Below are 12,973 nucleotides of genomic sequence, written 5' to 3'. Positions count from 1 at the left end.
AAAACGTTTTACGTATTATAATTACTATATATTGAAGTTATAATAGCAATACAATTTTAGTGTTTTGCCAATTCTTTGGCAAAACATCCCCCACGGCCCACATTGGTTTAAGTGGACTGGTATGGCTCAACTATACTCGAGACTCCAAGGGCTTGTGGTTCTGTTCCCATTGGGACCAATGGTATGATTAAAGCATGCACCCCGTGGTACGGCAATGCACTTAGGAAACATCCATCACACTGTGCATGGCTCTTTAAAGACCACAAAACTTGCGGCGGCTAATAAGCTGTCAAGACTCGATGATGTGGATCAAAAGGCCAAGAACACTGTTTTTATCCCTCATCTTACAGACTTACACAGTAACATTCTGTGTTAATCTTTCCATTTGTAACTCCATGACTGTACAAATGTAACATATGTTTGTACACTCTCATAGTTAAATTAACACTGAGGATTTTACTGTGTATTAATATCACAGCTTGCCAACAGTATCTGACATGGTCAGAGAAGTGTTCAAAGTGAGTACCTACCCATGGTGCACACTTGTCCCTCACATAATCAGGACTAATAGCATCGAACAACATGTCGCAAAGACAGGGATTAAAGCTAATAGAAATCTCACGACTGTAAACGGTCGTTAGGCCTCCCTAACTCCCAGTCTATGATTTGTGAAATCTGTGAACCTAAATTTGAGTTTGAATACATCGATTAGTCTGATTAACCACTTGACCCTGTATTATAGCCACTATAGCAAATATAATAGCCAATCTACAAGCTCACAAGCTTGCAGGTTTGCTATTTTATCTATTTTAACTATCAAAACAACTTATCGTTCATTAATCATAATCGAGGCAAACGTTTGAAATAATGGTTTAATAATTGATTTGAAATCGTATCGCCCCAGCCCTATAGAACAATATGTAGAATTATAATGTTTAGGTATTATCATTCTAAACCTATGTTCTTGCTGATCTTACATACAGCCAACCAGTTGAAGAAATCACAGATTAAAGGTTTAAGCTTTGCATTTATGAAATATTCCAGACCATTATGGAAGATGCTTCTGAACATGAATTACCAATTCAAGCAATAGAACATGTATTCTATCGCTAGTTTGACCCATTCGAATACTTTTTAATCTGAGTAAAAAAACTGAAATCAGTCGCGGCGACTGAGAACTTTAATCCTTGCGCAAAGATCACGTCTGCATAACTCATCTTCTGCATCAAAACTACTGTATCAGAGGCAGAGCAACACTAGTCTCTCGAGATTCGAAACAGACTGTATTGGCTCACAAAGTTTTCAAGTGCTTCCGCTATACAGTCTATACAACGGAAGCGCTGAAAAGGTTCAAGGCTGTAAGTAAAGTAGATGTCTGCCTCTCCCCCACTTCCATTATAAAACGGACGCCGTAACATTTTGGTCGGCTGCACTCGGCTCCATTTGGGTTCACTTGGGTTCCACCTGATTGGCCAACCTCCACTGTCAATCACAGAACAATGAGCGAGGACTCTGATTGGAGAGTTGAACTCCGCAGAAACGCCCAGACAGGCCTGCCGGCCAGACTCACTCCTGATATCAAATGGAAATGAGATATCCGGAGGGAGGGGTTTACCAGGCTAACTGTGAGGTGGTCGGCTGTGGCTCAGGAGGTTGAGCGGTCGTTTGGGAACTGGAAGGTTGCCGGTTTGATCCCTGGCTCTTCCCGGCTTTATATTGATGCATCTTTGAGCAAGACAATAAAACCATGAATGCTCCCAATGAGCAGGTTGGTACCTTGGTGGTTGCCTCCACTGTCATTCCGTCAGTGTGTGAAAGTGTGAAAAGGTACTAGTTGCATGCATACAGTGCATTTCACTCACATTTGCCCAAAAAGTATTAACTGTTTAGTATCATTATAATCATAACCCCCCCCCACCCCCAATCCCCCCACAGTCCCATGCCTTGCCATAATCGCAACCGATTCAAAAAATATTTATTGTCATCTGTTTGGATCGTTATCACCAGACTGCGACCCCACTGGCTGCAACCGGACCATGGGCTGCCAGTTTGACACCCCTGATTTAGGCCTTGTATCTGAGCACACTCTTCAGACAGAAAGAAAAAGGAAACCCTTTAGGTCAAGAAAGACTGATCGTCAATCAACCAATTGAAAACAGAGGGACAGCGGATTCTATCGACATCATCAGAGCACAAGTCTAAATGGGATGGGATTTAACAAAAAAACAAACAATTCTGGCACCAACAGGGAAATCTATATTATTGATCCTTAATGCTGCAAAAAAAAAAGAAGAAGAAAAGCCTAGAACAAAGAGTGCATTTTCAGAAACAGGTAAATTGAAAAAGAATAATATGCATTAGTCGGAGTGTATTGATCGGACCACGGCAACAGAGTCTAGGATTGAAGTCTTTGACTGAATGCCCTGGGAGAGTGGGTGGGGCCCCAGGTATGGGTGTGTGTGTGTGTGTGGGGGGGGGGGGGGTGGCCTTAGGTGGCAGTTTATCTCTGTAGGAGTGTGAGGCTCTGAGCAATAAAGGCAACAGCCGGGCACCAGGCCAGGTCACCAGAGCATAGTTTGCACATACACACACGCTCTGCAGAAGGCAAGCAATGTTTCAGCGTGGGATTAGACAAGCTACTGCACAGTTTGAGGACTAGCTGGCAGCCCCTGACGATTTCATCCGAGCCCTGTGGGTTCTTTTACAGACTAGCCAGTTTATATAAATTTAGATAATGCGAGAGAGAGAGAATAATAAGATGGAGAGAAACATAGTCTGCCTCACTATTTGAGTTGTAAGAGTCACAAAGTCCTTTTATAGAAGCCAAGTCATTTCCCCCATTGTTTACAACCATTAAGTCACAAAAACAGGTCCTGCATTAGTACAATTAAGCTTAACCAAGGCACTTTGTTGCCAAAGCATAAATCAGGCTTAACGCCTGGATCCACATAGGAAACTTTGTCCTAGAAACTCACACCACTGCTTCTCATAGGTTAGATGAGGATGAATCCCTACTTGCAGTAAACCAGACAGTGATGTAGTCTTAGTATGAAGTAAAGAGCATACTGTCAATTTACCATGCCCCCCCCTTCATCCCCACGCACCACGTCCCCTCCTAGATTTTATAACATATGGCAACATTAAGGTGTTGCACGTTTGAACGTGTGTTTTCAACTTATAGTCCTTTTAAATAAACCATACCCGGGGTGAGCGGGCTTTTTCAGTTCGGGCCCCTGGGCTCTGGAACGCCCTTCCAGAGAAGCTGAGGCTAGCTCAATCGGTGCTTTCTTTTAAAACACTTTTGAAAACACACTTTTTATTTGCTTTTAACTGATACTTTACTTGTTTACTTAACTGCTGCTGTATATTGTTGTATTTATGCTGTTGTTACTGCTTCTTTGTTTTATTGGTTGTTTTTGACATTTTGTCTGTAAAATAACTTTGTAACATTGTTTAGAAAAGCGCTATACAAATACATTTTCATTATACTCAGTCTTCTTGAAGTGGACCAACAAAAAGTGTTATTTTTGCGTTCACATTATATGTTTATTTGAAAGGAGGACTCCGTTTCTGTTTCTGGTCAACTTCTGCTCTGATTCGGCCTCAGTCCTCTTTCTGATCAGTCACAATATAGTTCAATGTTAAAGCTGGCACAGGCGATCTGTCTACGCTCTACACAGCAAGTCCATAGGGCTCAAATGTAATGGCAAAGGGCAGGATTTGTATGCTCAGGGTCTTGGAATAGCCCAATAAAAAAAAAGAGATCCATAATAAAAAACAACAATCATCTCAGATAGGTGTCCCTGAGACAAAGTCTAACAATGTGTGATGTATTACATTTTGAGGGTCCTTGACATGAAAAGATTTTGAGAAGCACTGGATACACCACTGTAGTAAACCCCAAAACACACACACACACACACACACACACACACACACACACACACACACACACACACACACACACACACACACACACACACACACACACACACACACACACACACACACACACACACACACACACACACACACACACACACACACACACACACACACACACACAGCTCCTCACCAAGTCATTCATGTTGGAAGTGCTGGCAGGGTGGATGTCTTCCAGGAACTCCAGCAGATAAAAGGTGTAGCGGTCCATCAGGTGAACACCTATAGCCAGGTCTGGCTGGTGCTGGAGATGGACAAAACAATTACTTATTACAATTACATTGCAGTTATAATTACATTACAGTTATGCTTTGGGGTAATTTTCATGCTTTGGTTTTAATATTCGCTCTTCACCATTGGTGCAGTTCCAAGTCATCTTTTAATACAGGATCTTGCCATACTAAAAAGGTTTTCGAAAAATGTTGATACATCATAATAAAAACACTAATTAGTAACTCTGGGGCTGCAATTCTTCTTCCTTTAGAAGTAAATTAGGCTACATTGCTGCACTGACAAATGAATACAGGAGAGACGTTCTTCCTGACACATCACTGTTTGACAATTTGGAGTGAAATGTCCTCAGACTGAAGATGACTTTCTCACCAATTAGTGAGCACATGTACAGTATAAAGGCTTTGACAGACAGAAAGTGCCAGACGCTCGGCTTGTGTCAAGAAACAACCATTGTTTTCAACGGCTGTAGACAAACGGTAGGCATCGAGTGGGCGAGTCAAACTGGTTGACGTGTCTTTCAGAGCTCGATTCTATTATCGACACAGAGCACAAACCACCAGAACACAATGGCCCCCCTCATTTATCCATTTATCTTACCTAAATAAAGTTGCTCAAGGGAATTTACAATCTGTGGACCTGCTTCTTTACCTTTGATCTCATTTCCAAATTGTTTACCATTACAGGGTTAACATGTGAGATAATTACAAGCAATTAAAACCATGTTTAGTCAAATATATTTTATTTATGATGCACGTTTCAGGTTTTCATTTATGTCTGTCATTGATGGCTAAAAGTGAGCCGTATATCTCCACCGCAGTTGACATCAGTGTTGTCGTTTTTACAGACCGCATTCTTCTGACATCCTTTAATGCTACTTTTTGGTTTACTAAACAGGACAAATTGGTTATAATATCTATCCCATGTCAGAGACGTTTCTGTTCTTGGCTGCATTCCGCTTCTGCAAGTCAAATTTAGGGCTGTGGTATTCTAATGATGATTGTTTTCAGTCTCCACATTTATCAACACCCGGCCATTCTCGTAAATACCAGGTGAAACCTGTCGTGAGATGATTTCTGTGGTCGGATCTGCACTGGTTTCTATGTTAGATTGATAAATGAGAGCCAAAATGTCATCAAGGCATTGCTGAGTTTAAACTTGTATAACAGTGTGTACAGTATGTACTATGTTTGTGTTTTCACTTGTTTGACCATTCTAAATTCTCTTTTGAGAAACATAAGTCTGTTTTTTTACTTCATTTGCACGTAATAGCTGGTGATGTTAGTGCTTAAAGTCACATGACTAGGAGAAGCTCCTTAAAGATGTAGTGCCCTCTTCTATATGACGGCAAACTAGCCAAGTATAAAGATGGTGGCCTAACATGGCCTAACGTGATGCGTCGTTGCCGCTCTCTATCAGAGCCTTTAGAAACACCCTACTAGGTTCTCATTGTGAAATGAAAGAAAGAAAGAAAATGTAAACCTAAGTAATGTTACCGCTTGAATAAATCCCAAGAAGCCCAGAGTACAAAGGTAGTTCTATGAAAAATGTGTTATGCATTATGATTTATTGTAACTATGAATGACTGAGTTTGAATTTACTTCACATTGAACTCCATTCCCAACTCAATACCTAATGATGATTGATTATAAACATTTTTGGTTGGCAAGGGATAACAATTGACACCTTCTGATGAATAACTATGTTTTCCCCAATTTTTTTTAAAGCCAGTGGACTTACAGTTGTACCTTTTACATTACATTACATTACAGTCATTTAGCAGACGCTTTTATCCAAAGCGACTTACAATAAGTGTATTCAACATAGGTAGGGAACGAAAGCTACTAATCACCAGAAGTTTTAAGTACATTTCCTGCTAAAACAAGCAACCAAGAGTATACCTAGCGCTAAGGTAAAAGTGCAATATATCAGCTACCTACTTTCTTAAACAGATGAGACAAAAATGGCAAAATCAAATGAGCACGAGCTAAAACAAATAAGTGTATCGACTAAACAAGATCCAATAAAACAATACAAAAATAAAACAAGAGTTCGTACAACTAGTTAACAACAAGTAGGCCAGGCAAAGAGGAAGGATAGTGTTTCCTGAAGAGGTGGGTTTTCAGCCTGCGGCGAAAGATGGGCAGTGACTCTGCTGTCCTGACTTCAGTGGGAAGTTCATTCCACCACTGTGGGGCCAGAACAGAAAAAAAGTCGTGACCGTGTCGATCGACCAGAAGGACCGCTGAGTGGCGAGGGAGTCAGTCGCCCCGAGGTGGCAGACCGGAGTGGTCGGGCAGGGGTGTGGGCATTGACCAAAACTCGGAGGTAAGAAGGAGCTGTTCCTTTCACTGCTCTATAGGCTAGCACCAGGGTTTTAAACTGAATGCGAGCTGCTACGGGGAGCCAGTGCAGAGAACGGAGAAGGATAGTTGTGTGGGAGAACTTGGGGCGGTTGAACACCAGACGAGCCGCAGCTTTCTGAACAAGCTCCAGAGGTCTGATGGCTGATGCCGGAGCACCAGCAAGGAGGGAGTTGCAGTAGTCCAGGCGGGAGATGACAAGAGCCTGGATGAGCACCTGGGCTGTTTTCTCCGTGAGGAAGGGGCGAATCCTCCTGATGTTGTAGAGGAGGAATCTGCAGGACCGTGTCACTGATGCGATGTTAGCCGAGAACGACAGTTGATCGTCCAGGGTCACACCCAGATTCTTCGCAGTCCGAGTTGACGTCACCACAGCATTCTCAATGGTGATGGCCATGTCTCGGTGAGGACAGCCCTTCCCCGGGATGAACATCAGCTCGGTCTTGTCCAGGTTGAGCTTCAGGTGGTTCGTCGACATCCACTCCGAGATGTCAGCCAGACAAGCAGCAATGCGTGCCTCCACTTGTGTGTCAGAGGGGGGGAATGAGAGGATCAGCTGGGTGTCATCGGCATAGCAGTGGTAGGAAAAGCCATGGGAGTGGATGACAGCACCAAGAGATGTAGTGTAGAGGGAGAAAATAAGAGGACCCAGAACCGAGCCTTGGGAACCCCCAGTAGTGAGCCCAGTAGTGAACCTTCAATCCATTTGTGTAAATGTCAAACATCAGCTGAAAGTACACTGCCTGTACCACGTTCAGCTATAAACCAATACAGTGTCAAACTCGATGAGAATTGAAAACAGAAACCTCATCTGAAAATCGAAAACAAGACTTGTACAATTCTTTACTTTGCAGTGTCACTTCCTGGACACTGCACATGTTGCATTGCTTATATTAAATATTAAATAACCAATATTATAATGATCTTTATGATTTTGTATGCCAGTATGGCGTAACAAATAACTAATTCAGTCGGTATTTACAGGTGGAATGTTATATTAAAACAATATTTTTAAAAAAATGTGAAAGGGGGGCGTTTTTCGTCACTTCATTTCATGTCTGGCATCCTGCACAACGGCAGCATAGATTATTTAGGAGGCTGTCAGGAATGTGTCTCTCTGACAAACACAACTGCATCCTTTTGACCTTTGGAGCCTGCAGTGCACATTACAATCCTGAGTGTTCAATTAACTCTGAGAGGATCCCTTTGGACACACACACGATTAAATTAACTCTCCGGAAATTAGCTGTGCGTACTTGCAGTATGCAGTAGTAATGTTGAGCTTCTGTGTTTTGTGTTTAAGCGAGCAACCCTTTATGTATTTATATTCATGTTGAGTGCAGGAAAATGTCAGGTGACTCACAGACAGCGAGTCCTCTCCAACTTGGCTGCTGGCCAGGGCCATGAGGTTAGGAGAATAGAACCTCTCGTACATGGAGGCTCCTTGGCAGGTGTCAATGATGAAGAGCAGTTCATTGTACCTGAGCGACACACACACACACACACACACACACACACACATACATTTTGGCACAGCATTGAAAATAGCATTGTGAGCTTGTACATTGGCAATGTGGCGTGCAACTAAGAAAGATCTGACATAACCAACCCCAACCTTTAAATCTCTAATCCTAGCCTAGTCTCGCGTAGCCAGACCCCACAGAAAATGAAAAACAGCGACCTCTGTTTTCTGATATTGTCTGTGGGGTCTGGCGGGAGGAAAATGGAAGACCAGTGCGCAGGGAAACTCCGGTTTCATGTCTGCCTTCAGCGCATCACTTCCGGTTGGTGCGACTACGTTTTCATTCCCACTAACAATATTTCTACACGGAACACTAACACCACTTCTCCCAGAGAACATGGATGGTTTTGGTTATAAGCCCACTTGTTTCTATGATGAAAGAGTAAGTTAAAATGTGAATATCTTTCTGTGGTTTTGTCCGCTCCGAGGACGCTATTGTTAAATTAGTTTCGGCTAGTTTCGAGGGGGGAAGGGTGGATGGACACGTGAATCCCGCCCACTACATTTGATAGGGTAAAGCGCGGCCCGCTTCCTGATCTGAAGGCACGCCCACTTGTAGCCAATGCGCACACGTTATGACGAACCCCTCCGACAGATTCCACCGCAGGGCAGAATCTGTTCTTGAGAGATTAATCCTAGCCCAAACATGAATATTTTCCTAATTTGTAAGCTTAACTCCTCAAATCTGTTTTAACCATAAAACAACCATTTCTGAAATGGTCCTCACAATGACCATTTCTAAAATTCTACTATATACACTTGTGGGGACAATTGGCCCTCACAAGCATAGTAATACAAGTGCACATTGCACACACATAACAAATATCAGATCTATTCTCATTTCTTAACTAAGGTGATTGAACACAGCTGCCATAACACACATCCATCTGATTCTGTGGTAATCCTCTGATTCGAGTAAACTTCCAACATTTGAAATCACTCCCTTCAATCTACTGTTGCCATGGTGATCAAAAGATAAGATTATGCCCCACTCCAATCAACCCCCTAAAACACTGGTTCTCAACGTGTGGGGACCCCCAGGGTTCTTGAGGTGGTCCCCAGCTAAATAAATGATTTATAGTTAGAGACCAAATGGACTCATACAGGCCTGTAACTCAAAAGCGTGTACAAATGGAACCAGATTGACCCTTACAAGTACATTTGTTTTCAATTGGAATGCACACTACAGCGTTTTCAATCACTGTTGCGTCTCTGTGTAAACGCAAAATGAAAAGTGAGGACGCAACACAGTGCTTCGTCGTTTTCGATTCTGATCGTTGCCGTGTAAACGTGGCCTAAATAATACATCTTCGTCTGTCCTTCCTTCCTTGATAAAAAAAGGTGAAGTTTCAAGGCAACTTCATGTCTGCCTGAGATCCAAACACTGGAAGGCACTTGGAGCCAGTTCACTGAAATGTGGAGGACAGTAGGAGAACTTTAAATGTCTGTTAATGAACGGAATATAGTCTTGGAGGATACAAAGTTACTAAGGAAGCCACAATTTGGTGGCTCAAGCTTGCAATTATCACACTGCGTCAAGGCTGGTGTCAAGCAAGCCAGGGTCTCACTGGCAGCCAGATGATCTGTTCTGACAAGCGGGTCAAGGTCTGGAAGACAATAGGGACACTGCTCTCCAAGGACTGTTCTGCTTTGAGCACTTGGAAAAGTGCTATAAAAAAAACAATTCATTATTATTATTATTATTGTGTGTGCATCTAATTTGGTGCTACAAAATTCAATTTCTGGTCTGGTCTTATCAAGTGATGTTAGCATGTGCCAGATATGTTGTAGTTGTTAAAACAGAAATTAGCATACCGTCTTTTCTGCCACATCTGCTCAAACGCGTCTGCCAGTTCTACGTTGCTAATCTCCTCAGAATCCTGGAATTTCAGAAAACCGTTCCCACCATGTCCTGTCAATACAATCATAAAAACACATAGATTCATCATCATGGATATAATCTTGACTCAAGGAGAAGTTCAATTTCAAGGTGCTCTTCCCTTGAATAATAATTTACATATTCTTAGCATAAACATAACATTTTATGAACTAAGCACAAGTTCACAACATGTCATGTCATGACTCGTTGAGTTTGTAGATCATTTTCAGCAGAGATTTGGTGTAGTGGGAAATACTAGCAGACCTAGTATAGAGCCCTGGGGGAACAAAGTATAATAGGGTTTAAGTGGTTATGGGTTAACACATAGCATAGACAAAAATAATCTATATGATGTCAGTCCATATGTATCAATTAGTCCATAAACTGAAAGCTTTTTTAATCAGTTTTATTTTTCCAAGAGAAGGGTGCCTTGGATGTTTCTTTTTTAATTGAGACACCTAATTATATTTACTTATTTAATATTTGTATAAAATGCATTTATAATATAATTGTGCAAAATCATTATATTTGAAAACCAGACTACTGCTCATGCGTTTTGGCATGGACTTTCCACATCCGCTCACATGCTATAATGTGTAAAACTGAACAATCCCCAAGAACAACTTGTAAAATCTGAAATGATGCTTGACTGCACATTTTACGTCAACCTTCTGGACTCTATTAAAGGAAACCATAATAGATCTCTGGGGGACCAATGTACTTTTACTGTAGTAAATGTACTCTTCTAAATTGTATGGAGCCCTCTATATACTATGGTGTTAGTCAATGGTGGGACTAACGAGGGCTTATTAAAAGTATAGACAGGAGGAGGTGAGGTACCAGTAAGATATATAAGGATGTTGCTGTGGTCATCAGAGAGAAGGCGTTTTGAGCGTGGGGTGCTCGGTGGCATCCTGCCAGTCAGAACTCGCAGGAAGTTCTCCACAGTCACCTGAAACACAGATACAATTCAAAATGGTGACATTTAAACCACTTGAACCCCTGCACCCATATTCTGAGGGGAGCATTAGCCAAAAATAGACCACAACGCACTGCGCCGCGCCATTTTGGCATGAATAATTGTCTCCGCCAGGAGACTATGTTTTCACCTTCCGTCCCCGTCCCCCCCTCGGCCAAGCTAACATTGGTCAAGCCTCACGTGACACGTGACAATACGTTGAAAGAGTGTGCTCTGATTGGCTAGTGAGACGCATGACGTATAGCGGCCTATAAATAGATGTGTCACTTTGAAAGAGTTTTGGTCTCTTTCAAAGTGAGGTAAGACAGGAATAATCACGAAATGGCTGAAAAATGGCGGAGCAATACATTATGTAGACACACTGGCATACCCCGAGAACAACTTATGGGCTAACAACTTATTACTGGATGCCATACCCCGAGAACTGCAGGATTTGCACCAGTTAGAGGAAAGGTTGGTAAGTCAACGTATTGCCTTCATGAAACTTGTTGGCTTGCCAACAAGTTGCCAACAAGTTCAAGGCAATCCACAGTAATGCAGTCAATGTGCCATCTGACGTACACACTATCATCAAAGTTCCAATCTTGGAATAAATTCCAATATTTGCTGGCGGAGACTTGTGCTCCGAGGAGCACATTTTCTAGTTCCAAATGTTTTGCCTGTGCCATCAAAAGACTTCAGCATCTTCACAGAATGATGCCAAATATGCTTTTATGCATTCTGTATTCTTATTGTAACCAACTGAGTGATGAGAAAATACTGTAAAACAAACTGTGATAAAAAGCACAAAAAGACGGGGCTTTTTCCATTAGAAGCAAAGGGCCCCTCTATCTCAAGATGTATGAATAATATGAAGTCATTTCCTGGTAAACAGGATTGGTAAATACTGAACAATCGGTGCAAGCGACAGCTACCACCCCCCCGCTCCACACACACAACCTTGATTCACCCACACACGCCCTGCTGCCTCTCAGTGGGATGTCATTGTGCGTGTGATTGTGTGTGTTCCACGACAACATGAGCTAACCTCGTATCCACGGTAATCCACCTCCACATCATCTCCATACACGTTCAGCTCCATGTTCTTGTGGCTAAACACTGTGGCAGGCTTGGGGTTTCTATGGTTACAGGCCATGTCATCCGCCAACATTAGAACTATGCGACTGTGAACACAAAACGGATTGGGGGGCATTATTGGTTGAACTTTACTAAATGTTAAGGAACGGTGTTCAAATATGAGTTATGTACAAACTTGTATAGCGAGCTCACACTAAGTTGCAATGTGACACGTTGTGATCTTGTAGATCTGCTATTTTCATTATTTGTAATTGAGGCAAAAGTTTTTAATAATTGTGATATTGATTTGAAGCCAAATCACCCAGCCATAATCGGGACTCTTCTACCACAATAATGCGGTGCAATGCAATAATGTTTATGAGAGGACATCAGAACTCAAATGCAATACAAAGGTCAAATCAAGACATATGAGAAACGGACAGAAAATATAACTATCAGCCTCTAAAATCTACAAACGAGAATAAAAAAATATTTAACGCAATATACTTTTTATGTGACTAACCTGTCTGGAATGCCCAGTCTCTTGACACTTCTGTATACAGACAGCGTATTGGCCACATGGCGATAGTTGAACCAAAATCTGGATGTGCATACCTATGGAATACAGAGAACACCAGGGAAAATGTGTTATTGACATAAAAGGAAACAAATGTTTAATATGAATCTTTTCTGTTATATGTGGGTGGATGGAGGGATGGCTAGTTTTGAGATCGACTACTTGTAAGTGTAAATGTGCTTGTCAGACACCTGCAATTCAACCAAGTCCAAATGGTTTTCTGCTTCTTTCCTCACGTGAGTTTATTAGTAGTAATCTAGAGTTGTTGCAGACCGATCAAGTTTGATCAAGAGTATCTGCCAGTAGTCCCATATTTAGTTTCCTATATAATACAGCTGTGCGGTGCAAACTTCACATTAACAACTGTAATTTAGGTAAGCTTGATGCTTGTAACACTGCCAGACTGCTGTCACTTTCGATCACT

At 41.9% G+C, this 12,973-nt stretch overlaps 1 protein-coding gene across 1 annotated transcript in view; it reads right to left on the bottom strand.

The window, feature by feature from the left end:
• The window catches only part of pigk (phosphatidylinositol glycan anchor biosynthesis, class K), a 40,049-nt gene that overhangs the window by 24,561 nt on the left and 2,515 nt on the right, over nt 1-12,973 (bottom strand). Inside the window, exons 3-8 of the mRNA XM_084057626.1 lie at nt 12,496-12,587; nt 11,944-12,079; nt 10,778-10,889; nt 9,874-9,970; nt 7,900-8,017; nt 4,076-4,186 (exon numbers count right to left, since the gene is read on the bottom strand). Of these exons, the coding sequence (XP_083913752.1) occupies nt 4,076-4,186; nt 7,900-8,017; nt 9,874-9,970; nt 10,778-10,889; nt 11,944-12,079; nt 12,496-12,587 (666 nt within the window). The remainder of the gene's footprint in view (nt 1-4,075; nt 4,187-7,899; nt 8,018-9,873; nt 9,971-10,777; nt 10,890-11,943; nt 12,080-12,495; nt 12,588-12,973) is intronic.

The sequence above is a fragment of the Gymnoscopelus microlampas genome, assembly GCF_963454915.1.
Source record: "Gymnoscopelus microlampas genome assembly, chromosome: 5".
Lineage (NCBI taxonomy): Eukaryota > Metazoa > Chordata > Actinopteri > Myctophiformes > Myctophidae > Gymnoscopelus > Gymnoscopelus microlampas.
This window is presented reverse-complemented; position numbering and strand designations above follow the sequence as displayed.